This window comes from Oncorhynchus mykiss, chromosome 10 (assembly GCF_013265735.2).
Source record: "Oncorhynchus mykiss isolate Arlee chromosome 10, USDA_OmykA_1.1, whole genome shotgun sequence".
NCBI classification, from domain to species: domain Eukaryota; kingdom Metazoa; phylum Chordata; class Actinopteri; order Salmoniformes; family Salmonidae; genus Oncorhynchus; species Oncorhynchus mykiss.
Window position 1 is genome coordinate 13198291 of NC_048574.1, and position 26975 is coordinate 13225265.

At 44.3% G+C, this 26975-nt stretch overlaps 1 protein-coding gene across 1 annotated transcript in view; it reads left to right on the forward strand.

Moving 5' to 3' along the window:
• Positions 1-26975, forward strand: part of LOC110533363 (gamma-aminobutyric acid receptor subunit beta-2) — a 92138-nt gene that overhangs the window by 23028 nt on the left and 42135 nt on the right. Inside the window, exon 4 of the mRNA XM_021617491.2 lies at positions 18651-18871. Within this exon, the coding sequence (XP_021473166.1) occupies positions 18651-18871 (221 nt within the window). The remainder of the gene's footprint in view (positions 1-18650; positions 18872-26975) is intronic.

Sequence of the window (26975 nt, forward strand, 5' to 3'; positions counted from 1 at the left end):
GCCAAGCGGTCAGTAGCTACAGTGGCTTGCGAAAGTATTCACCCTCCTTGACATTTTTCCTATTTTGTTGCCTGACAACCTTGAATTAAAATTGATTTTTGTGGGTTTTTTTATCATTTGATTTACACAACATGCCTACCACTTTGAAGATGCAAAATATGTTTTATTATGAAGCAAACAAGAAATAAGACAAAAAAAAACTGAAAATTTGAGCGTAGATAACTATTCACCCCCCCCCAAAGTCAATACTTTGTAGAGACACCTTTTTCAGCAATTACAGTTGCAAGTATTTTGGGGTATGTCTCTATAAGCTTGGCACATCTAGCCACTCAAGTTCTTGCCCATTCTTCAAGGCAAAACTGCTCCAGCTCCTACAAGTTGGATTGGTTCCGCTGGTTTACAGCAATCTTTAAGTCATACCACAGATTCGCAATTGGATTGAGGTCTGGGCTTTGACTAGGCCATTCCAAGACATTTAAATATTTCCCCTTAAACCACTTGAGTGTTGCTTTAGCAGTATTCTTAGGGTCATTGTCCTGCTGGAAGGAGAACCTCCGTCCCAGTCTCAAATCTGTGAAAGACTGAAACAGATTTCCCTGACCAGTTTCCCAGTCCCTGCCAATGAAAAACATCCCCGTGGCATGATGGTTGGGTTTGCGCCAGACATAGCGTTTTCCTTGATGGGCAAAAAGCTCAATTTTAGTCTCATCTGACCAGAGTACCTTCTTCCATATGTTTTTTATTTTTTATTTGTTTACCTTTATTTAACTAGGCAAGTCAGTTAAGAACAAATTCTTATTTTCAATGACGGCCTAGGAACAGTGGGTTAACTGCCTGTTCAGGGGCAGAACGACAGATTCGTACCTTGTCAGCTCGGGGGTTTAAACTTGCAACCTTCCGTTTACTAGTCCAACGCTCTAACCACTAAGCTACCCTTCCGAGTCTCCCCCATGCCTTTTGACGAACACCAACCATCTTTGCTTATTTTTTTCTTTAAGCAATGGCTTTTTTCTGGCCACTCTTATTTCTGGCCACTGTGGAGTGTACGGCTTAAAGTGGTTCTATGGACAGATACTCCAATCTCTGCTGTGGAGCTTTGCAGCTCCTTCAGGGTTATCTTTGGTCTCTTTGTTGCCTCTCTGATTAATGCCCTCCTTGCCTGGTCCGTGAGTTTTGGTGTGCGGCCCTCTCTTCGCAGGTTTGTTTTGGGGCCATATTCTTTCTATTTTTTTTAAATAATGGATTTAATGGTGCTCCGTGGGATGTTCAAAGTTTTGGATATTTTTTTTTAACCCAACTCTGATCTGTACTTCCCCACAAATTTGTCCCTGACCTGTTTGGAGAGCTCCTTGGTCTTCATGGTGCCGCTTGCTTGGTGGTGCCCCTTGTTTAGTGGTGTTGCAGACTCTGGGTTCTTTCAGAACAGGTGTATATATATATACTGAGATCATGTGACAGATCATGTGACACTTAAATAAAGTCCAAATGTGTGCAATCTAACTAATTACAGTATGTGACTTCTGAAGGTAATTGGTTGCTTCAGATCTTATTTGGGGGCTTCTTAGCAAAGGGTACATATGCACGGACACCTTTTACATTCTTTATTTTGTAGAATTTTTTGAAATAAGTCATTTTTTAAATTTCACTTCAGCAATTTGGACTATTTTGTGTATGTCCATTACATGAAATTCAAATAAAATCCATTTAAATTACAGGTTGTAATGCAGCAAAATATGAAAAACGCCAAGGTGGATGAATACTTTTGCAAGACACTGTATGCTAAAGCTGATCCCCAAAACAATTGCCTAGTTTTAATTATGCAAGTTGAAAACAGCAGCTAAGGGAGCTAACTAAAAGGTGGTGGAAACGGAGGGAGGCGTGGAGGGAGGAGGATTAGTGGGTGTGTGTCAGGGTTACCCAATGCCCACCCGTATCATCCACCTGTCATTATTCCATTTACTTCATTCCTAGGAGGATGTGGGCTGTTCCATATGGGAGAGGACGGATTTCTGCCTTTCTCCCTCTTTCTCTCTCTTTCTCTGTCTCTCTATCTCTCTCTCTCTCTCTCTCTCTCTGTCTCTCTCTTTCTGTCTCTGTGTCTCTCTCTCATATCTTAAATACCCACTGTACAATCCCAGATTGAATTCAGTGGGATATACAGAGAAATGGGAAGAGAACAACAGGGTTTATCACATGGATTGAATTCAGGGAACTGGATGTTTTGAGAGGGGTAGTCAATTTGATATCCTTTCTGTAGTACAGTTTGCCAGTAAAAAGCGAGCATAAATTGAGTTTTATTTCCTCTGAAATAATCTCAGTCAGAGTCAAATGTTGCCAATCACCAATTCTGCTCTACCACATACTTTGAAGTGTATCCCCTCCAAAGTATCAAGACTGACAGATGTCATTCTCTGCCCAGCACACCCACACGCACGCACGCACACACACACACACACTGGTGAATAATATGAGAAGAATGCAACGTTTAAAAGAATGCAATTATTGAAAGTTGGATCTTTAGGGTAAATGTAATTACGACGCTTACTTTGAGTTTCATTTGAACACTGTTTGCAGTATTTATGAGATCTAGGTTTGACAGCAAACCTAGACCAACAGTTTGTCCCTAATCATTAGCTGATTTTAGATTTTAGATTTGTCCCAGGTAGGTTTGAAATGTGCTTGTGAGGAAAGATTCAATCTCTCAGAAATAACCTGACTCCTTGGTTCTCCTTGTACTTGTCATTACCCCCCCCTGATGCGAAGCCTCCTACCCTCTCCTGTAAGTCACACCAACTGAGAGGAGTTATTGCTTCTTCAAGGGTGTTCCTGTTCAGGGATGTATGTGCAAGCCTCAAGAGTGGCCGATCCATGCTGACTGAGAAATGTGGGTCAGAAACAGCAGGGTGGCCTTTTCCATGATGATAACTCGCCTCCTGACATCGATCCATAAATGTCAATGTATTGCATTATCTCGTTGTTGACAATATGAGATTGGGTTTTGCTTTCGCTACGCTACTGGAATAGCAATAAGGCTGCTCCTCCGACCTCCACAGCCTCCCAGCTATGTTTCCTTAAGAGTATTATTTTCTGTGTGTGGGAGTCAGAGGACAGCTGTCTATAGCTTTGGAGGCTATGGAAAGGCAGAAGCTTGGCAGAACAACCCTCTGAAACGCACAACACAGACCCACACTCAGCCATACACACAGCTGCACTGATACTTAGGCTACACACGCACACGCACACGCACACGCACGCACACACGCACACACACAGAGTGAGCGAGGATGATGAGAGGCAAGTTAGTGTGAGAAATAGCATGGAGAGAAAGGCTCTTCTCTAATGTTAGGCTGGCTAACATTCTGATGTCCATAAATGACAACTTCCCCTCTTCCCCTTGGTGTAAAGAGCCCTAATCATTTACCCCCATTTCTCATTCCTCCCTGTTCACATAAATTGCCACTCAAGTCAACATCATTCTGGGAAACAAAAAAGGTCTGCAGATGCACAAATCATATCAAATCAATTGCATACAGTCAGTTAACTGCACTGGTGCCAACCGCAGAGCTATTGGCGTGTGCTCTGGAATCACAAACAGTCAAATTCACCTTTAAAAGCCCTGAATGTTACACTGAGTGCACAAAACATTAATTCAATCAGTGTAGATGGTTAAAGAAGGATTTTTAAGCCTTGCTATTCAGAGGGTGAATGGGCAAGAGAAAATATTTAAATGCTTTTGAACGGGGTATGGTAGTAGGTGCCAGGTGTACCGGTTTGTGTCAAGAACTGCAACACGGCTGGGTTTTTCACACTCAACAGTTTCCCGTGTGTATCAAGAATGGTTCACCACCCAAATGTCATGCAGCCAACTTGGGAAGCATTTGAGTCAACATGAGCCATCATCCCTGTGGAACGCATTCGACACCTTGTAGAGTCCATGCCTGCGACGAATGGAGGTTGTTCTGAAGACAAAAGGGGGTGGAGCTCAATATTAGAAAGGTGTTCTTAATGTTTTGTACCCTCAGTGTATGTCTAAATAATGAAGGAGTAAAAAGGCCCTAGAGAGATTGTGCCTTCCTGAAATGCCATCTACTCTCCAACAGGCTATACTTAGGAAATCATCTGTGAAAGACAAAAAACTGACAGACCCCAATAAGAGGTTTAGTGCTCAGTGATGAATAATGCCCTCTGGAAATCCAATCATCCAACCAGAACATGCTCTTTTGTTGCTCGGGTTCTCAGTAACTGAAGAGTGAAACATCCTGCAAATGAACATGACACACACACACACACACACACACATATATGGCGCTGCATTGAGACTGACATTTCTATACGTTGAGATTGGTTATGGTTGGTTCTCCACTTCACCCTGCAGCATTTTTTACTGTGTTTCTTTTCACAGGGCATTGGGGCAACAAATAGCAGTCCATGGCAGATATTCTGTGCAGTGTGGATAAGCTGTTGTTCAAAGACAGTCTGAATCCCACACATACCCAGACACAAGTATCCCAGGGGACTGGGTGGACATACGGTATATGGCTATGGTTATAAATCTGTCGTCTATTTTTAGGATAGTCAGCAGTGCTGCTGTATAGGCTAGGCTGTGTGAATGGAGTAAGGTAGTGAAGGGATGTGCCTGTTTTAAAAGCTTTTCCATTGACTGAAGTGAGTTAACATTAGACCGTTCTGTGGACATCTGGTTGAAGGATGGATCTTCTCACTAACTACAGTGGGGAGAACAAGTATTTGATACACTGCCGATTGTGCAGGTTTTCCTACTTACAAAGCATGTAGAGGTCTGTAATTTTTATCATAGGTACACTTCAACTGTGAGAGACGGAGTCTAAAACAAAAATCCAGAAGATCCCATTGTATGATTTTTAAGTAATTCATTTGCATTTTATTGCATGACATAAGTATTTGATACATCAGAAAAGCAGAACTTAATATTTGGTACAGAAACCTTTGTTTGCAATTACAGAGATCATACGTTTCCTGTAGTTCTTGACCAGGTTTGCACACACTGCAGCAGGGATTTTGGCCCACTCCTCCATAAAGACCTTCTCCAGATCCTTCAGGTTTCGGGGCTGTCGCTGGGCAATAAAAAATCCTCCTGTCTTACAAACCAGCATATTAAAATCCTCCTGTCTTACATACCAGCATATTAAAATCCTCCTGTCTTACATACCAGCATATTAAAATCCCCCTGTCTTACATACCAGCATATTAAAATCCCCCTGTCTTACATACCAGCATATTAAAATCCCCCTGTCTTACATGCCAGCATATTAAAATCCCCCTGTCTTACATACCAGCATATTAAAATCCCCCTGTCTTACATACCAGCATATTAAAATCCCCCTGTCTTACATACCAGCATATTAAACCCCCCCTGTCTTACAAACCAGCATATTAAAATCCTCCTGTCTTACAAACCAGCATATTAAAATCCTCCTGTTTTACAAACCAGCATATTAAAATCCCCCTGTCTTACATACCAGCATATTAAAATCCCCCTGTCTACATACCAGCATATTAAAATCCCCCTGTCTTACATACCAGCATATTAAAATCCCCCTGTCTTACATACCAGCATATTAAAATCCCCCTGTCTTACATACCAGCATATTAAAATCCTCCTGTCTTACAAACCAGCATATTAAAATCCCCCTGTCTTACATACCAGCATATTAAAATCCCCCTGTCTTACATACCAGCATATTAAAATCCCCTTGTCTTACATACCAGCATATTAAAATCCCCTGTCTTACATACCAGCATATTAAAATCCCCCTGTCTTACATACCAGCATATTAAAATCCCCCTGTTTTACATACCAGCATATTAAAATCCTCCTGTCTTACAAACCAGCATATTAAAATCCCCCTGTCTTACATACCAGCATATTAAAATCCCCCTGTCTTACATACCAGCATATTAAACCCCCCTGTCTTACATACCAGCATATTAAAATCCCCCTGTTTTACAAACCAGCATATTAAACCCCCCCCTGTCTTACATACCAGCATATTAAACCCCCCCTGTCTTACATAACAGCATATTAAAATCCCCCTGTCTTACATACCAGCATATTAAAATCTCCCTGTCTTACATACCAGCATATTAAAATCCCCTTGTCTTACAAACCACCAGGCTTTGGTTGCCATGCAGTGTGAGATATTCCAATTCAGCTTTTATCATGAACCCTTTAAAACCTTCTAGCACTTTCCAACATGATCCAACACCAGCTAGTTTATGGATAGTGTAGCTCCAGTGACTCCCTATTTATTAAGAAATAATGATCAGACTTCACATACTTGCTGTGAAATTGTCAGAAGATTTATTTTCTTCAGCATAGGCACGTGGCTTGACACAAGAGGTTTCTGTACTGAGATAGATATGGAAAGTCACAGAAATGGGGAAGAAATAAAAGGAGAGAGGGAAGGAGATAGAGAGAAACAGAAATGAAGGAAGGGGGGAGACAGTGACATCATCTCTCCCCCGAGGCTGTGTCTAATAAACCAATTGTGCCTGCAGCGTTTTTGGCCCAACGAGGACAGTCGTGCCAGGCCTACTCAACAATATTTTTTGTTGTTGTCATTGTTGTTTTCAATCTCCGTGTCCAACAGAAACAAAACACAGCAATAGCATGGAAAGAGGACTTACTGTATCTGAAATACAATTTGCGGCGATATGGAACAGGGTTATACAATGATACATGTGGAGACTTGATTAATCCCTGTTGAATATTAAAACAAAAAACCTACATTTTAATTGAGAAGTAGGCATTGGTCTGAAGCTTAAAAATAAAGATAATTCACACGATTTACCACAATACCTACTTCACCCATGCTCTACCAAGGGTTTTTAGCACACAGCTTTGACCAAGTACAGGAGCTATGATGGTCTATTGTACTTCAAACAATGTGCATGTAGGTTGCTTAGGATTCAAACCTCCTCAAACAGCCAATTTTTGCTCTTAGAGGATGTTCTCCCACATTGATGTGATTTGTACCGCAAACAAGGTAAAGTATTGCAGTCTTTCCACCCCACACTCAGACATTACCCCATTCCACTACCTTTTCAAGCTTTTATATGATGTGAAAGCAAGCTTGGTTTTTATACTTACAAGACTACCAGGCTTGATTGAGTGAGTTGTTTTGTCTTGTCGTAATGCCTTACCTGTATATCCATGAATCTTTATTTTAACAATACATTCATATTTTGAATAACCTATTTTTACATCAGTAGGGGGTGTGTTGGACACAGTCATTCATATATATAGAGGTCTATAGAGCCTGTCTGCATTGCTGATTTCTGGAACCGTTAGCTTACCTGCGGAAAATTGACATAAGCTCAGAACCACTTATTTTTCAAACATGGTCCTGTTTTATAAATTGCTGTGCTGATCAATTGACAGTGCATTACCGCTGACAAATGACTGTGTAGCTTAAAGTTGCGTGTATTTGTATTTTTTTTTGTGGCAATAAGAACAATAATACACATTTAAAATAGGCCTATGTCTATAAAAACATACGGCCTAATACAACCTACACATTGTTGGAAGTGCAATAGACCAACATAGGTACTGTAGTAGGTCAAATCTGTGCGCTGGAAAACCTTGGTAGAGCATGGGTGGAGTAGGCCTTGTGGTGCTGGAAAACCTTGGTAGAGCATGGGTGAAGTAGGCCTTGTGGTGCTGGAAAACCTTGGTAGAGCATGGGTGGAGTAGGCCTTGTGGTGCTGGAAAACCTTGGTAGAGCATGGGTGAAGTAGGCCTTGTGGTGCTGGAAAACCTTGGTAGAGCATGGGTGGAGTAGGCCTTGTGGTGCTGGAAAACCTTGGTAGAGCATGGGTGGAGTAGGCCTTGTGGTGCTGGAAAACCTTGGTAGATCATGGGTGAAGTATGCAATGTGGTGCTCATGAATTTCCTTTCTTTTTCACCTTCAGACCAAAGCCATGTACTACATCCCTTTGGGCCTTATTGCTTAAATATACAATTTACAATCAAACGTACATTCATCAGACATAGTAAACTTTGTAAATACAATTCAGGGATGACCACAAGTGCTCTTGAAGAGCTACAGGGTTATGAATGCTTTCTTGTTCAAGCCCAGTTCTACCACACCTGATTGTACTATTCATGGTCTCGATGAACAGCTGAGGTCTCGATGAACAGCTGAGGTCTCGATGAACAGCTGAGTAGTAGAATCAGGTGAGGTAGCTCTGGGCTTGAACAAAAAAGCCTGCAGGGATACCGTAGGGATGGCATGCATCTAACAGATGAGGGCAACGACATCTTAATGGAGAGTTTAAGAGTGGGTCCTTCTACCATTCTCTCCTCCGTAGTAGAAAGACACGCGGACTAGTACTATTACATATCACACTCGCTGTCCATTGCCACTCAACAATGCCCAACCAACCCAAAGTCTCTTTTAAGAGAAACCTAATAAATTAAATAAGCACACACCGTGCTTGTGCGCTCCAATGTGTGTGTATCTCGGGAAAGGGAGGGGGTGTATGTCGGGAAAGGGAGGGGGTGTATCTCGGGAAAGGGAGGGGGTGTATGTCGGGAAAGGGAGGGGTATATCTCGCGAAAGGGAGGGGGAGTATGTCGGGAAAGGGAGGGGGTGTATGTCGGGAAAGGGTGGGGGGGTATGTCGGGAAAGGGAGGGGGTGTATGTCGGGAAAGGGAGGGGGTGTATGTCGGGAAAGGGAGGGGGTGTATGTCGGGAAAGGGAGGGGGTGTATGTCGGGAAAGGGAGGGGGTGTATGTTGGGAAAGGGAGGGGGTGTATGTCTGGAAAGGGAGGGGGTGTATGTCGGGAAAGGGAGGGGGTGTATGTCGGGAAAGGGAGGGGGTGTATGTCGGGAAAGGGAGGGGGTGTATCTCGGGAAAGGGAGGGGGTGTCAAAAACTATACATGAAAGAGAATGGTCAAAATGTCCCTTTTTGGTTCATTCACTGATTGAACGTTTACTTCTTTTAAACAGTTGATGTGTTGACAGAGGAGGAAGCGTACTCAGTGCTTGATTTGGGATGAAAGAGGTGCAGGAGATATCTTTTTTCATGTGGGTTCATTAGACCAGGGTTTCCCAAATTCGGTCCCGCCCCCCGGGGTGCATGATTTGGTTGTTGCTGATTCAAATAACCACAGCTGATTCAAATGACCAACTCATCATCAAACTTTGATGATTTTAGTCAGCCGTGAAGTGCTTGGGCAAAAACCAAAGCAATTTGATCCAGCCCTGAACCACACCCGAGTCTGCCTATCAAAGTCCTGTTGAGCAGCTGATGTTTAGGCTACAATGGTGTGTATTAGAGTGGGGCTGGAACAAAAGCCTGCACTCCCAATAGCTCTCCTGGAGAATCATTGGCCACCCTTGATATAAAATATTGCAACATCACAACCAAATACTTTTGTCTTTATATAATTATTCCTTCATTCAATGAATCAGGGATACACTTGATAAGGTAAGCTACTTTAAAGCAAGGCAGCTAACTAAGGCATGTTTATCTATAACCTTACAAGGCAAAATATTCATGCACAGAATGGAAACTATTTGCCAATTAGGCTATTCCTAGAAGAAAGTTATCGGAATTACATAGTCTACAGTTTAATAAGTGGAATACCTGCTTTAAAATAACGGTGTCAGATGTAATTTTTCAATAGTGCTGGTGGAAAGGCAAAAATTAGTCAATAACATTCATTTTTAGGCCTGTAGTTAAAAGGTTAACTAGCGAGATAGCTTGTAGCATGGCTAGTTATGGTTTAAATTGTCTACTTAGTTAGTCTATCATTATTGTACAGGCTACCTAATGCTGAAATATCTCTCAATGAAGGGTAGACCTAATTCTGATCATGGCTCATATGTAGATTTTTATGTGATTGATAATATATTTAAAAAGGAAAACACAATAATACAAATCCATGACTTTTCCACGATTTTCATGACCATAAGAACCCTCATTTGACAACTTGGAATGGCGCATTCTGCGCATTCAGGGTGGCGCATTCTTATCTGTGCAATCTCAAACTCCAACAGTCTACTGCCATGGAGACACCGAATTCACAGACTAGTGTCAAATAATCTTGAACAAAGCATAATCAGGATATGAATGCACACTCTCCATTGCTATTCAATGCAGATCTGGCCTTAAATCCAATTCGATCAACCTTTTTTTTGCTGTGTGTGAATCAGGGCAGGTGATAGGCCACTTTGTTTTATAAAGGAGATGAGATGCCGGTATGGCGCTCCAGACAGCCCCGGCCCAAGTCAAGCACTGATCATGACAAGAGGTGGGGAGTGTGTTGTGACGCTCCAATCAAGATGATTTGCACAGTTTCATTGTCGTTGGTGTTATATTGGTTTAGACATGATGGTAAGGAGATTATTATTTAACATTGAGCTTCAACCAATAGATGCCATAGTCGCTCGCGCCAACCGGCACAACTATAATAGTATTTGTAATGAAAACTTTCCTGTCAGCAGCTGAGTGAACATTTCTAATTGAGCAGCAGTCTGTAGGTATTGGGTTCTGGCCCGTGTCCCTACGTGTCTCTTCAGTTAGCACTCTGTGAAGACCGCCCGCAGACAGCATATGCACTTGCGCTTGCGTGTTGATTTTGTTCACCCACAACAGACGCGATCAGGACATGCAAATTGAAATATCTTAACGAACTTCGAACCAACTATATTCATTTGGGGACAGGTCGAAAAGCATTAAACATGTATGGCAATTTAGCTAGTTAGCTTGCTGTTGCTAGCTAATTTGTCCTGGTATATAAACATTGGGTTGTTATTTTACCTGAAATGCACAAGGTCCACTACAATTAATCCACAGATAAAAGGGTAAACAGAGTTTGTTTCTAGTAATCTCTCCTCCTTCAGGCTTCTTCTTCTTCTTTGGACTTTATATGGCGGTTGGCAACCAACTTTAAGGTGCATTACCACCACCAACTGGACTGGAGTGTGGACCTCAGTTCATCTTTCAATCACCCAGGTGGGTATATGCTCCTAAAAACCAATGAGGAGATGGGAGAGGCGGGACATGCAGCGTGTCAAACAAGTTCTATTTTAGCGCCTGGCAATGCAGGCGCACGTGACGAGAGCGTTGTGGTCAGCATGTTAGGCCTGAAGCACTTGAGTCTGAGAGGAGAAATACATTTTTGGGGAAACTTTAAAAAGGTAGAAATTAAAAAGATCTTCAGGTTTCAAACTTCATATTGCATACTCATACTCTTGAAGGTGAGGAAGTTTGGTTTTAAGACCGCGGTAAGGGCCACACTGAACCATTGGACATCTGTTAAAGATATTTTTCAATACAAAGCCAACAGCTGCGAGGGAGTCTGGAGACTATAATTGTCTTCATCACAGGAAGCCCAGCTCACATAAATAAAATATATAAAACTCCTCTCCTCCAGAGAGATGGAGGCTATAACACTCCTCTCCTCTAGAGGGATGGAGACTATAACACTCGTCTCCTCTAGAGGGATGGAGGCTATAACACTCGTCTCCTCAGGAGAGATGGAGGCTATAACACTCCTTTCCTCCAGAGGGAAGGAGGCTATAACACTCCTCTAGAGGCATGGAGGCTATAACACTCCTCTCCTCTAGAGAGATGGAGGCTATAACATAACACTCCCCCAGAGGGATGGAGGCTATAACACTCCTCCAGAGGGATGGAGGCTATAACACTCCTTTCCTCCAGAGGGATGGAGACTATAACACTCGTCTCCTCTAGAGGGATGGAGGCTATAACACTCGTCTCCTCAGGAGAGATGGAGGCTATAACACTCCTTTCCTCCAGAGGGAAGGAGGCTATAACACTCCTCTAGAGGGATGGAGGCTATAACACTCCTCTCCTCTAGAGAGATGGAGGCTATAACATAACACTCCCCCAGAGGGATGGAGGCTATAACACTCCTCTAGAGGGATGGAGGCTATAACACTCCTCTCCTCTAGAGGGATGGAGGCTATAACACTCCTCTAGAGGGATGGAGGCTATAACACTCCTCTCCTCTAGAGGGATGGCTATAACACTCCTCTCCTCTAGAGGGATGGAGGCTATAACACTTGTCTCCTCTAGAGGGATGGAGGCTATAACACTCGTCTCCTCTAGAGGGATGGAGGCTATAACACTCCTTTCCTCTAGAGGGATGGAGGCTATAACACTCCTCTCCTGTAGAGAGATGGAGGCTATTTATTTATAATTTTTAAAAAAATTCACCTTTATTTAACCAGGTAGGTTAGTTGAGAACAAGTTCTCATTTACAACTACGACCTGGTCGAGATAAAGCAAAGCAGTGCGACACAAACAACAACACAGTTACACATGGAATAAACAAGCGTACAGTCAGTAACACAATAGAAAAAAAAGAACGTCTATATACAGTGTGCAAATGGCGTAATTTGCGTAAAAAGGAGTAATTACAATTTAGCAAATTAACACTGGAGTGATAGATGAGCAGATGATGATGTGCAAGTAGAAATGCTGGTGTGCAAAAGAGCAGAAAAGTAAATAAAAAACAATATGGGGATGAGGTAGGTAGATTGGGTGGACTATTTACAGATGGACTATGTACAGCTGCAGCGATCAGTAAGCTGCTCAGATAGGTGATGTTTAAAGTTAGTGGGGGAAATATAAGTCTCCAGCTTCAGCGATTTTTACAATTCGTTCCAGTCATTGGCAGCAGAGAACTGGAAGGAAAGGCAGCCAAAGGACATGTTGGCTTTGGGGATGACCAGTGAGATATACCTGCTAGAGCGCGTGCTACGGGTGGGTGTTGTTATTGTGACCAGTGAGCTGAGATAAGGCAGAGCTTTACCTAGCATCGACTTATAGATGACCTGGAGCCAGTGGGTCTGGTGATGAATATGTAGAGAGGGCCAGACGACTGGAGCATACAGGTCGCAGCGGTGGGTGGTATAAGGGGCTTTGGTAACAAAACGGATGGCACTGTGATAGACTGCATCCAGTTTGCTGAGTAGAGTATTGGAAGCTATTTTGCCGAAGTCAAAGATCGGTAGTATAGTCAGTTTTACGAGGGTATGTGTGGCGGCGTGATTGAAGGAGGCATTGTTGCGAAATAGGAAGCCGATTCTAGATTTAATTTTGTATTGGAGATGTTTAAAATGAGTCTGAACGGAGAGTTTACAGTCTAGCCAGACTCCTATGTATTTGTAGTTGTCCACATATTCTAAGTTAGAACAATCCAGAGTAGTGATGCTAGTCGAGCGGGCGGGTGAGGACAGCGAACGTTTGAAGAACATGCATTTGGTTTTACTAGCGCTCAAGAGCAGTTGGAGGCCACGGAAGGAGTGTTGTATGGCATTGAAGCTTGTTTGGAGGTTAGTTAACACCGTGTCCAAGGCAGGGCCAGATGTATACAGAATAGGGAATCACCCGCAGCAAGAGCGACATCGTTGATATATACAGAAAAAAATAGTTGGCCCGAGGATTGAACCCTGTGGCACCCCCAGACTGCCAGAGGTCCAGACAACAGGCCCTCTGATTTGACACACTGTACTCTGTCTGAGAAGTAGTTGGTGAACCAGGCGAGGCAGTCATTTGATAAACTAAGCCTTTTGAGTCTGCCGATAAGAATACAGTGATTGACAGAGTCGAAAGCCTTGGCCAGGTCGATGAAGACAGCTGCACAGTACTGTCTTTTATCGATGGCGGTTATGATATCGTTTAGTACCTTGAGCGTGACCGAGGTGCACCCGTGACGGAGAAGGTACGGTGGGATTCGAAATGGTCAGTGATCTGTTTATTAACTTGGCTTTCGAAGACTTTAGAAAGGCAGGGCAGGATGGATATAGGTCTATAACAGTTTGGGTCTAGAGTGTCACACCCTTTATAAAGCGGGATGACCGCAGCAGCTTTCCAATCTTTAGGGATCTCGGACGATACGAAAGAGAAGTTGAACAGACTGGTAATAGGGGTTGCCACAATGGCGGCAGGTAATTTTAGGGGTTCCAGATTGTCTAGCCCACCTGATTTTTACGGGTCCAGGTTTTGCAGCTCTTTCAGAACATCTGCTATCTGGATTTGGATTTGGATGAAGGAGAAGGCTTGGGCAAGTAGATGCGGGGGGTGCGGAGCTGTTGGCCGGGGTTGGAGTAGCCAGGAGGAAAGTGTAATTCTCGGATATCATAGATTTATCGGTGGTGATGGTCTTACCTAGCCTCAGTGCAATGGGCAGCTGGGAGGAGGAGCTCTTATTCTCCATGGATTTTACAGCGTCCCAAAACTTTTTGGAGTTAGAGCTACAGAATGCAAATTTCTGTTTGAAAAAGCTAGTCTTTGCTTTCCTGACTGACTGTGTGTATTGGTCCCTGACTTCCCTGAAAAGTTGCATATCGTGGGGACTATTCGATGCTAGTGCAGTCTTCCGCCTATAACACTCCTCCAGAGAGATGGAGGCTATAACACTCCTTTCCTCCAGAGAGATGGAGGCTATAACACTGGTCTCCTCCAGAGAGATGGCTATAACACTCCTCTCTTACAGAAAGATGGAGGCTATAACACTCCTCTCCTCCAGAGAGATGGAGGCTATAACACTCCTCTCCTCCAGAGAGATGGCGGCTATAACACTCCTCTCTTCCAGAGAGATGGAGGCTATAACACTCCTCTCCTCCAGAGAGATGGAGGCTATAACACTCCTCTCTTACAGGAAGATGGAGGCTATAACACTCCTCTCCCTCAGAGAGTTGGAGGCTATAACACTCCTCCAGAGAGATGGAGGCTATAACACTCCTCTCCTACAGAGATATGGAGGCTAGAACACTCCTCTCCTCCAGAGAGATGGAGCCTATAACACTCCTCTCCTCTAGAGAGATATCATCTGGTTCATCATGCCAAGCAAGCCTCCCCTCTCAGGTACCACTGTTTCCATACAATACCAGCAATGGGATGACAAGGGGGACTCTTTATCCCTCAGCCTAACAAGCCACAGCCATGATACACTCTTTATTCAAATGTGGGGTCTGTCCAAAGTTTTGACAGCTGGGTGAAGTAGGGTGTAGAGATGCAGTGTATTGCAGGAAATGCCTACAGTGATTATCTAATAGCTCACACCAGCCTCAATCATATTGCAGAAGATGTCATAATGATGTGAATACTGCTGTTCTAATCCAACCTGCTTCACACACAAACACACAATGCCTGTTCATTCAATTTTCTATCACTTCTATTGCAGGGTCTTCACAGAAAGTACTAATAATGTGGTAACAAGTTATTTTTCTAATATTGCAACACTGAACATGGTACTGTGGTACAGTGCAGACACTAGAGCCTATACATAGCTCGTCTCACAATATCTCACTGTGATGTGTTGTCTGTAGAGTACATGGACCACAGACGGATTGATATGATAGATCAGTCTAGTCAAATCCAAAAGTGAGAGTTCATACTTCAAGAGACTTTCTCATCAGAAAGAGAGAAGAACCCCATGCCTAATATTTAATAGATCATAGCAAAGAGCACGACTCAAACACCATCATTAAGTTTGCCGATGACACAACAGTGGTAGACCTGATCACAGACAATGATGAGACAGCCTACAGGGAGGAGGTCAGAGACCTGGCCGTGTGGTGCAAGGACAACAACCTCTCCCTCAACGTGATCAAGACAAAGGAGATGATTGTGGACTACAGGAAAAGGAGGACTGAGCACGTCCCCATTCTCATCAATAGGGCTGTAGTGGAGCAGGTTGAGAGCTTCAAGTTCCTTGGTGTCCACATCACTAACAAACTATCATGGTACAAACACACCAAGACAGTCGTGAAGAGGTCACGACAAAGCCTATTCCCCCTCAGGAGACTGAAAAGATTTGGCATTGGTTCTCCGATCCTCAAAAAGTTCTACAGCTGCACCATCAAGAGCACTGGTTGCATCACTGCCTGGTATGGCAACAGCTCGGCCTCCGACCGCAAGGCACTACAGAGGGTAGTGCGTACGGCCCAGTACATCACTGGGGCCAAGCTTCCTGCTATCCAGAACCTCTATACCAGGCGGTGTCAGAGGAATTGGCAAAGACTCCAGCCACGCTAGTCATAGACTGTTCTCTCTGCTACCGCACGGTACGCGTGCAAAAGCCTTCTTAACAGCTTAACAGCTTCAATCCCCAAGCCATAAGACTCCTGAACTGCTAATCAAATGGCTACCTGGACCATTTGCATTGTCCCCCCACACCCCCTATTTTATGCTGTTGCTACTCTCTTTTTATTATCTATGCATAGTCACTTTAACTCTACCTACGTACATATTACCTCCAGTACCTCAACTGACTTTTGCCCCCCACATTGACTCTGTACCGGTACCCCCTGTATAGAGCCTTGCTACTGTTATTTTACTGCTGCTCTTTAATTATTTGTTATTTGTAATTTTTTATTAACACTTATCTTTCTTAAAACTGCATTGTTGGTTAAAAGCTTGTAAGTAAGCATTTCACTGTTGTATTCGGCGCATGTGACAAATAACATTTGATTTGATTAGATGCTAGTGTGTATTGATGAGTGGAGAGGGAAATGTAATATCGCTCGCTGCGTTCACTCGCGTGCCTAACAACGTGTGCTGGGCTTTGCTGCCATGGAGTCTTCACAAACTACATAATGTCTGATCAACTGGGATTTATCTCAAGTGTTGGAAGGCTGCACGTGCAGTGGCCTGTTTAGTACAGTATTGTATGTTATCCTCAACCGCCACCAGCCATCAGCAGACACACCAGTGTCTCCATTTCTTGTGCCCTTACTTACCTTTGGCCCATGACCGGGCTGACTGGTTAGTTTGGCCCCTTATTAATATAGGACCGGGCAGACCGGTTAGTTTGGCCCCTTGTTAATATAGGACCGGGGAGACTGGTTAGTTTGGCCCCTTGTTAATATAGGACCAGGCTGACTGGTTAGTTTGGCCCCTTGTAAATATAGTACCAGGCTGACTGGTTAGTTTGGCCCCTTGTTAAATAGATCCAGGCTGACCTGCTAGTTTGGCCCCTTGTTAATATAGGACCAGGCTGACTGGTTAGTTTGGCCCCTTGTTAATATAGGACCAGGCTGACTGGTTAGTTTGGCCCCTTGTTAATATAGGACCAGGCTGACTGGTTAGTTTGGCCTTGTGATAATATAGGTCCAGGCTGACTGGTTAGTTTGGCCCCGTGATAATATAGGTCCAGGCTGACTGGTTAGTTTGGCCCCGTTTTAGTATTTTAAATAGACAGTGTTAACACACCTCGAATGCAATACTATTGCTCAATTGACATAACAATGACCAACAATGAACACGTTACTCAATATAAATAGGGGATTTACGATAAACAATGAAAACATTAACCGGGAAAAGGAATGACAAACATAAAAAAACTATGATAATGATACCCAGACTCATTTGTTCTTTCAATGTTACAATACACAATGTTTTACAGGACTAGCGATAACATAGTTATGGCAGCAAACATGTTAGGAACAAACTTTGCAGCAAAACACTGAGTTAATGTGGGGAGAAATGGAGGGAAATACTGGGCGTGAGTCACGTGACGATAGCTCACTGGCACAATCTTTGCTTTCAAGCCCCCCTTCCCAGTCAGTCCGTTTAGCCCAGTAGATATAGAGATGTCATCATATTCGCAACCAACAGGCATATGGAAAATGAATGCTCGGCCTGAGATCCTGTGTTGGGAGAAGATGAGCCAGTCGTGACAAAAGTGCCCCGAGACAGCAAGTCTCCCCAAGTTTATTTTTCATGGATGGATGGATTGCTGTGCTTCTTATTGTTAGCGTGACAGGAGCAGGGTGTTGGTTTGTTCCAAATTCACTCTGACAATTTTGCAATGCTCCTTGACTAACCCCACATGATTATTCAGCTGAAATGCAAAGGGCTCTTCAGCTCTAATTTTGTCAAATGTCGTTTTAATGGAGAATATTGTTAGTCATTTGCATTAACTCATAAGTCAATAAACTTGCTTATGAGGAGTCAGGACCAGGCTAAGTTACTGAGGATGTTAAAAACCTGAAGTAGTCAGTATATATGATGTGGGGTCATATTTTATAGCTTGTTTTTCTATTAAACTTGTTGATGATGCTATATATCTACAGTACACAGATGTACAATACACATACCATAGTGCTGACGTTGCTTCTAGAGGCCGTTTGAAACTCGGTAGTGAGTGTTGCAACCGAGGACATATGATTTTTACTTTGAAAACCAATATTAATTTATTGCCAAAATAAATGTTTTGAGGGTCACAGAGAGGTCTAGAATTCTGTCAAAGAGTCATGGTCACAGGCCACAAACTCATGTTGAGTTAACTTGAATGATTCTCCCCTGGTTCATACACACACTCTCCTCCCACTCTCTTCTTCCTCTCTCTTTCCCCTCTCCTCTCTCTCTCTCTCCCTCTCACTCCTCCCTCTCTCTCCTCCCTGAACCACTTAGTCACCCTTTACCTGACATGATCCCTCTGCTTTCAAGTTAACATCATCTAATATTGAAAGTGATCTGAAAGGTAGTGGGAAGATCTTTGAACACATTTAGTCAAATGGGATCTAGAGTTAACATCCTGATCCCTGGGCCCCAGTAATCTATATGTATATAATATTATATAATATTCTCTCTCTCTCTCTCTCTCTCTCTCTCTCTCACCTCCAGGACTATACATTGACTATGTATTTCCAGCAAGCTTGGCGAGACAAGCGGTTATCCTACTCGGAGATTCCCCTCAATCTCACCCTGGATAACCGGGTAGCGGATCAGCTGTGGGTCCCAGACACCTACTTCCTAAATGACAAGAAGTCTTTTGTCCATGGTGTCACAGTGAAAAACAGAATGATTCGACTCCATCCAGATGGAACCGTGCTCTATAGCCTGAGGTAATGTTTGTAATGTTTCATAATACATCTTTTTTAAATGACTTGGCATTACTTAGGAGAATTACGCAGATATCTGAAACGAATTTAGGGATGTGGCTTATCCCTAACTCTAACCAATGAAGGCAACCTAGTGAGCTGGTTGACTTAGTCATCGTTCATAGTCATCCGTCTAACTAGCCAACCGCATAAGAGCGTATGGTCCATATCCTTGAATTTTCCCCAGATTCATTTTAACAAATGACAGGATTCTCTAGACAATAGCATCTGTCAACTGAAAAGCCTGTCTGAGGATTGGTCAGGTTGGATGTGGATGTCAGATTGTTGGGTGGTCCGCTGTATCTCTAGCTTCCATCTTCCCCCTGCCCTGCCCTACACACACACAAACACACATCTATACGTACTCCCACCCCCCGCACTATGATCACTATGTGTTGTTGGCTTAGCGTTCGACACGCCACATTATGTAATTCCTCTGCAACAAAGAGCAATTAGACGATTGTTTCATGGAGTGATTAATTGATTATTACATGCGTCGACCATAGAAGCCACATTATTGCTGAGGCTAGATAGCTTCAAGTTATTAGCCTTTCGAGGTCCTTGTCCTATCAGACAAGAGGGACCTGCAAACCTTGTCCTCTACTATCCTATAACCTTACCTAATCTTACTTCCTGATTACATGCAGCACTACTATTAAAGCTATCAGTTATCAAGTTAAGACTCAAGTACAGACTGTGTGAAGAAAAATGTTTATTGAAACAGGGGCAGGCAAACGACAGGTCAAGGCAGGCAGGGGTTGATAATCCAGAGTAGGAGCAAAGGTACAGGACAACAGTTAGGCTCAGGGTCATTGACAGGCAGAGTTCAGTAATCCAGAGGTGGAGCAAAGACACAGGACGGCAGGCAGGCTCAGGCAGAGTGGTCAGGCGGGCCGGTACAGGGTCAGCACAGGCAATGGTCAAAAACCAGGAGGACGAGAAAAGAGAGGCTGGGGAAAGACAGGAGCGGACAGGACAAACATTGGTAAGCTTGATGAACTGGCACAGACAGACAGAAAACACAGGTATAAAAACCCAGAGGATAAGTGGGGAAGATGGGCGACACCTGGAGGGGTGGAGACAAGCACAAGGACAGGTGAAACAGATTAGGGCATGACAATATCCCCCCCCCCCCTCTAGGGACGCCACCTGGCGTTCCACCTGGGTGGATACCTGGTTGACTTGGGTGCCGGTGGTGAAAGTCGCGATGAGGGCGATGAGTCCAAAATGTCTTTAACGGGAACCCAGCACCTCTCCTCCGGGCCATAACCCTCCCAGTCAACCAGATACTGGAAACCCTTGCCACGTGGTGGAACCCTCAGGAGGCTTCTCACCATGTATGGTGGCTGGCCATCGATGACACGGGGGGAGGGATGAGCCTAGAAACAGAAGACAAGGGGCAGTCGGACATGGTTTTGATTGTAGACACAGAAAAGGTAGGAAAAATACGGAGGGTGCGGAGCAACAGAGGACAAAGAGCAGAGGGGCTAATGATCTTGGAGCGGGGGGGGGGAGGTTTTTGTCTTCCGGAGGTGTAGCCGCGGCACTATAGTGGCGTACCAGTGCCTCAGGCTTGACCTTCTTGGATACCGGTGGGTGCTGCGGAAGCAAAGTGGCTCAGGCCTTACTGAAACCTTCCTGGAGGTCCTGGTTCTCTGCAGAGCGGGCAGACAGGTCTGGGGCAAGTCCCCAGGAAGACGACCCGGAGCAGACAGAGCTGACTTCAGGCAATGAGTGTGGCAGGACGGGCTCCAGCCCACGATGGCACCAATAGCCCAGTCATTGGAGGGATTGTGTCGCTGGAGCCAAGACAATCCCAATACCACGGGAACCTGCGGAGACTCAACAAGCAGGAATTGGATCATCTCGCTGTGGTTCCCTGATACTCGTAGCTTGACGGGGGTGGTCTAGTGGGTGACCCGGCCTATAGAGCGCCCGTCCAGTGCACTAACACCTATGGGAATGGAGAGGGGTTGAATGGGGATGCCCAGCTCGGACACCAGGGTAACAGACGTGAGACTTACATCGGCCCCCGAGTCAATGAGTACCTAGAGAGACTTGGACTGGTTGCGCCACAGCAGGGTGGCATGGAGAGGGGGGCGAGTAAGGGGAAAAGAACAATTATCTTTAAGACCCATCACTCTAACGAATGAGCTAGGTCCCTTGAAGGGACAGGTAGACACAAAATGACTGGCCATACCGCAATACAGACAACTCTGGGTTTCAAGTCTGCGTATGCGTTCGGCTTGAGATAGCCTAGCCCTACCGAGCTAGGCTGTCTCCAGCCAAGACAGCCCAGCCCCATCCCTCAGCTTTTTACCAAAACAGGGGTGGGGAGCATGCTTTGTCATTGTTTCAACTGCTCACTGCCTCTTTAATTGGAATCCTAATTGGATTCAGTAAGTCAGTGTTTCCTGATCGCTGATGCAGCCACTGTGCACAAATATTCTACATTTTCAAATTGGCCAAACTAATTTATTCGCTATTGAGCTGCCAATTCACCTGCAGAGTGATTACAAAGAGAACACCACAGGCTTTTGTGCTCCAGTGTGTTTTCATGAGGCACCTTTTGTTGACATTCAGAGACAGTGTTTTTGCTACCGATATAACTTGCAGCCTGGATTGATATTGAAAATTGAAATTCACTCCTTCAAAGGAATGTATATAGCTCCAGCTCAACAATAAAGATGCTCATTGACTTTTCAAAGGAAAGTAATTGAAAAGAGAAAACAACAGAATTTGCGAAGTTAAGGAAGGTGCCTTTCTGTAAGTTTGTACAAGCTTCGATCGGCTACAGTACAGTCTGTGGTTTTGAACATGATTGCTCTTTGTTCAAGTAGCTGTTGTCTGAGTTACTGCAGAGGAGCACAAAGCACACTCGTCCAAGAAAAACAAAAGAAGTATAGAGAGAAAATATGGAGAATTGATAGTACTGCTAGCACTGCATGTGCCCAGCACCGGGGGTGACTTGAGGTAAAATAGAAGTCTCTCTCGCTCCTTAGAAGATGACAGAATGCACAGTGAAAATGTTAATAGAGTTTTCATCTATATTCTTCGTAGCTGTCTATTTATCACCACAAACTGATGCTGGCACTAAGACCGCACTCAATGAGCCATAAGCAATGAGGAAAACGCTCATCTAGAGGCGGTGCTTCTAGTGGCCGGGGACTAGTGCAGGGAAACTTAAATCCGTTTTACCTCATTTCTACCAGCATGTTAAATATGAAACCAGAGGGAAAACAACTCTAGACCACCTTCACTCCACTCACAGAGACGCTTACAAAGCTCTTCCTCGCCCTTCATTTGGAACATTTTACCATAATTCTATTCTACTGATTCCTGCTTACAAGCAATTATTTAAGCAGGAAGCACCAGTGACTCGGTCAATAAATAAGTGGTCATATGAAGCAGATGCTAAGCTACAGGACTGTTTTGCTATCACAGACTGGAATATGTTCCGGGATTTTTATTTATTTAAACTTTATTTCACCTTTATTTAACCAGGTAGGCTAGTTGAGAACAAGTTCTCATTAACAACTGTGACCTGGCCAAGATAAAGCAAAGCAGTGTGACACAAACAACAACACAGAGTTACACATGGAATAAACAAATGTACAGTCAATAACACAATAGAAAAATCTATGTACAGTGTGTGCAAATGTTGTAAGATTAGGGAGGTAAGGCAATAAATAGGCAATAGTGGCAAAATAATTACAATTTAGCATTAACACTGGAGTGATAGATGTGCAGATGGTGATGTGCAAGTAGAGATACTGGGGTGCAAAAGAGTAAAAAATAACAATATGAGGATGAGGTAGTTGGGTGTGCTATTTACAGATGGGCTGGGTACAGGTACAGCTATTTATTTACATGTACAGTAAGCTGCTCTGACAGTTGATGCTTAAAGTTAGAGAGGGAAATATACGTCTCCAGCTTCAGTGATTTTTGCAGTTTGTTCCAGTCATTGGCAGCAGAGAACTGGAAGGAAAGGCGGCCAAAGAAAGAATTGGCTTTGGGGATGACCAGTGAAATATACCTGCTGGAGCGCGTGCTGCGGGTGGGTGCTGCTATGGTGACCAGTGAACGGTGGGGTTTTACCTAGCAAAGTCTTGTAGATGACCTGGAGCTAGTGGGTTTGGCAACGAATATGAAGCGAGGGCCAGCCAACGAGTGCATACAGATCGCAGTGGTGGGTAGTATATGGGGCTTTGGTGACAAAACAGATGGCACTATGATAGACTGCATCCAATTTGCTGAGTAGAGTGTTGGAGGCTATTTTATAAATGACATCGCCGAAGTCGAGGAACGGTAGGATAGTCAGTTTTACGAGGGTGTGTTTGGCAGCATGAGTGAAGGATGCTTTGTTTGCGAAATAGGAAGCTGATTCTAATTTTGTATTGGAGATGCTTAATGTGGGTCTAGAAGGAGAGTTTAGAGTCTAACCAGACACCTAGGTATTTGTAGTTGTCCACATATTCTAGGTCAAAACCGTCCAGAGTAGTGATGCTGGACGGGTGGACAGGTGCGGGCAGCGATCGGTTGAAGAGCATTAGTTTTACTTGCCTTTAAGAGCAGTTGGAGGCCACACTTGCACAGTGTCCAAAGAAGGGCCAGAAGCATACAGAATGGTGTCGTCTGTGTAGAGGTGGACCAGAGAATCACCAGCAGCAAGAGCGGCACGGCTTGCAAACTATTATAGACTACAAAGGAAGCACAGCCGAGAGCTGACCAGTGACACGAGCCTACCAGTCGAGATAAATTACTTCTATACTTGCTTCGAGGCAAGTAACACTGAAACATGCATGAGAGCATCAGCTGTTCCGGACATCACGCTCTCCGCAGCCGATGTGAGTAAGACCTTTAAACAGGGCCACATTCACAAGGCCGCAGGGCCAGACGGATTACTAGGACATGTACTACAAGCATGCGCTGACCAACTGGCAAGTGTCTTCACTGTCATTTTCAACCTCTCCCTGTCTGTAATACCAACATGTTTCAAGCAGACCACCATAGTCCCTGTGCCCAAGAACACTAAGGTAACCTGCCTAAATGACTACCGACCTGTAGCACTCGTACGGCAAGCGGTACCAGAGCGCGAAGTCTAGGTCCAACAGGCTTCTAAACAGGCTTCTAAATTTGACTGTCCTGTTGCAGGAGCACTTTCCTGCATTGCAGCAAATGTACAATTTATAGTGTATTTGAGTTTTAAAAAGGCGTTAGAAGTGTGAAATTTGAAATTTCAGACTACAAAAATGTCCATTAATTATATTCCACATAATAATTCACATGTCCTGTTGCTGCAGGATTTTGGCTCAAATTAAGATCCTACATCTGTAATAATTATGTATTTGCTCTCATAGAATGGGGAATGACGCTTTAGCATTGGACAGGTTTGTGTCCATGAGAAATAACATTAACCCATGTCACAAACAGTCATCAGAACAGACCAGCAGTAGGAAACCCAAGGTGACCACACACAATGACCTCAATATGGTGTGAAAATATGTCCAGGGGAGATGTGCTGATACCTGTGTGTGAAACTAGAACAGACAGCAGTAGATGTGAGCTGATGGGACGTGTGGAATCTGTTTGTTCTGTTTGTTCTCTCTCCCCTTCCCCTACGGCCCTGGTCCCTCTTCCTCCTTGAGGCCTCTGCTCTGACCTCAAACTTCTGAAGCTCCAGTGGGGTTCTGGATCCTAGTGAGATCCCACACTGTACACGGAGTACACTGAGCCTGTGCCAGTGTCCCATCACGCCATCTGGCATTTGAGGTCACAGTAGGTGGACAGCCATATGGGGCTCAGTTGGCACCGCTTGTAGTCAGTAACCAGCCAGCAACCGCAGGGTGCATGTGACGTGTCTAGTGCAGTAGTGCCTAGGTAGAGGTTAGTTGTATGCCCGCTCACCAGTTGCTTGGGTACTCTTGCTTACAGCTCGCTGCCTCCGGCTAGCCCTTGTGGTGAATTGGGGAGCAGCTTCATGCACAAGTCTCCCCTTGTTGGTACAAAGCCTCTTAATGACCAAGACTCCTGTCGGGCCTCCTCGCGGCGCCACACGTTAACTGGTTGTCTTGAAACTCCAGCCTAACTGGCAGGGGATCTCGGAGCAGCAGTTGGCCCCAGAGATGCATCTGTGTGGACATGTCCTAGTAGCCATCAACCACCATCCCGCTGCCTTGTGCTCAGCATGCTGGCGACGCGCGGTAGGCAGACTCCGACAGACTGGTGTTCCGGCAGCCTCCGACAGACTGGTGTTCCGGCAGCCTCCTTCAGCTGTGGAAGATACTGGTCATCCTTGCCACTGGAATTTCACCTTCCTGCAGTGAAGTAGTGCTGTTGGGGATTGCACACCCTCAGCGGCACTTTAAATAACTTATTTTGCACGGTTATCCACTTCTGACCTCGGTGAAGCCATCAACCAGCCATCAACCGGAAACCGGACTAAAGTCTGAGTTGGGGTGTCTGGTGATGGGGCAGGAGTGAATGCACCGGGAGCCCTTAATCAGACCCTTACAAGCCAGCTGCACAGGGCTATGATTGGACTCTACAGTCACCAAAGGATTCATCGTTAACTCAGAAGTGGAAGTCATCATCGAATACGATGGACTACCATAAGCAAGTCAGTAACCAAGCAACCAAGGGTTATGTTGGAAACGTGAAAATGATACTTAAAATTAATACTTAAAACAAATATTCACAGAGACACACAAAACATTCACGTGTGCACGCACGCACTCGCGCGCAAACACACACACACACACACACACGCACACCACTGGCCTACCACTGGCCTACCACTGGCCTACCACTGGCCTACCACTGGCCTACCACTGTACTGTATGTGTACACATTCCTTTGTAGACTGTGCCAAAGGCGCTTGCTTAAGTTCTACCCCATTGAATCCATCTTGACACAGAGATCAGAAAGTTTCTGGCAAGTAACCGGCAATTTGCTCCTTGGTTAAACACTTGGAAGTCAGAAACCTTCAAAAGATGCATCAAAGGGAAATGACTGCTGACAAAGACAGGGTGACCGCAGGCGGAAAGAGAACATCCATCTCAACCTTGGAGGCTTTAAGGAACATGCACACTCCTGGGTGCAAAACGTCTGGAGTGTGTAATTTGAAACAGCAAGCAATATATATATTTTTTCATTTCTTCATTGATATTAACTGGCTTTGTGACAAGACTCTCTGTGTTATGCGAGAGTTTGGCCTGTTACAGGTCCAATGTAGCTGTTTTTATCTCTATCTCTTGGTAAGAATTAAGTAAGTACCTTGCAGTGATTGTTTTCAATTAAAATTGCAAAAATTGAAACAAAAATAGCTTCTTAGCAAAAAGCTATTTCTTAAGCAAGAATTGTTAGCTGGGACTGTCTGGGAGTGGTCTGAGTGGGGAGGGGGAAATTGTTATTGTCAGAGAGGTTTGGAACTCTCTTGGTTATTGGTCTATTATCTCATTTAAACTCCATCCCACCAAAAATACTCCATCCCACCAAAACAGGCTGAAACAGCATTATCATAATTTTCACAATTTCATAGTATTATTCCATCCTAATATGTTGGAAATATTAGCCCCTTGAGGCGATATAAGAGTAACACTCTGTAAACTGGTCCTCCCTATATACCCATCGCAAGACCCACTGTTGATGCTTATTTATAAAACCTTCTTAGGCCTCACTCCCCCCTATCTGAGATACCTACTGCAGCCCTCATCCTCCACATAAAACACCCGTTCTGCCAGTCACATTCTGTTAAAGTTCCCCAAAGCACACACATCCCTGGGTCGCTCCTCTTTTCAGTTTGCTGCTGCTAGCGACTGGAACGAGCTGCAACAAACACTCAAATTGGACAGTTTTATCTCAATCTCTTCATTCAAAGACTCAATCATGGACACTCTTAATGACAGTTGAGGCTGCTGTCATGTATTGTTGTCTCTACCTTCTTGCCCGTTGTGCTGTTGTCTGTGCCTAATAATGTTTGTACCATGTTTTGTGCTGCTACCATGTTATGTTGCTGCCTTGCTATGTTGTTGTCTTAGGTCTCTCTTGTCGTGATGTGTGTTTTGTC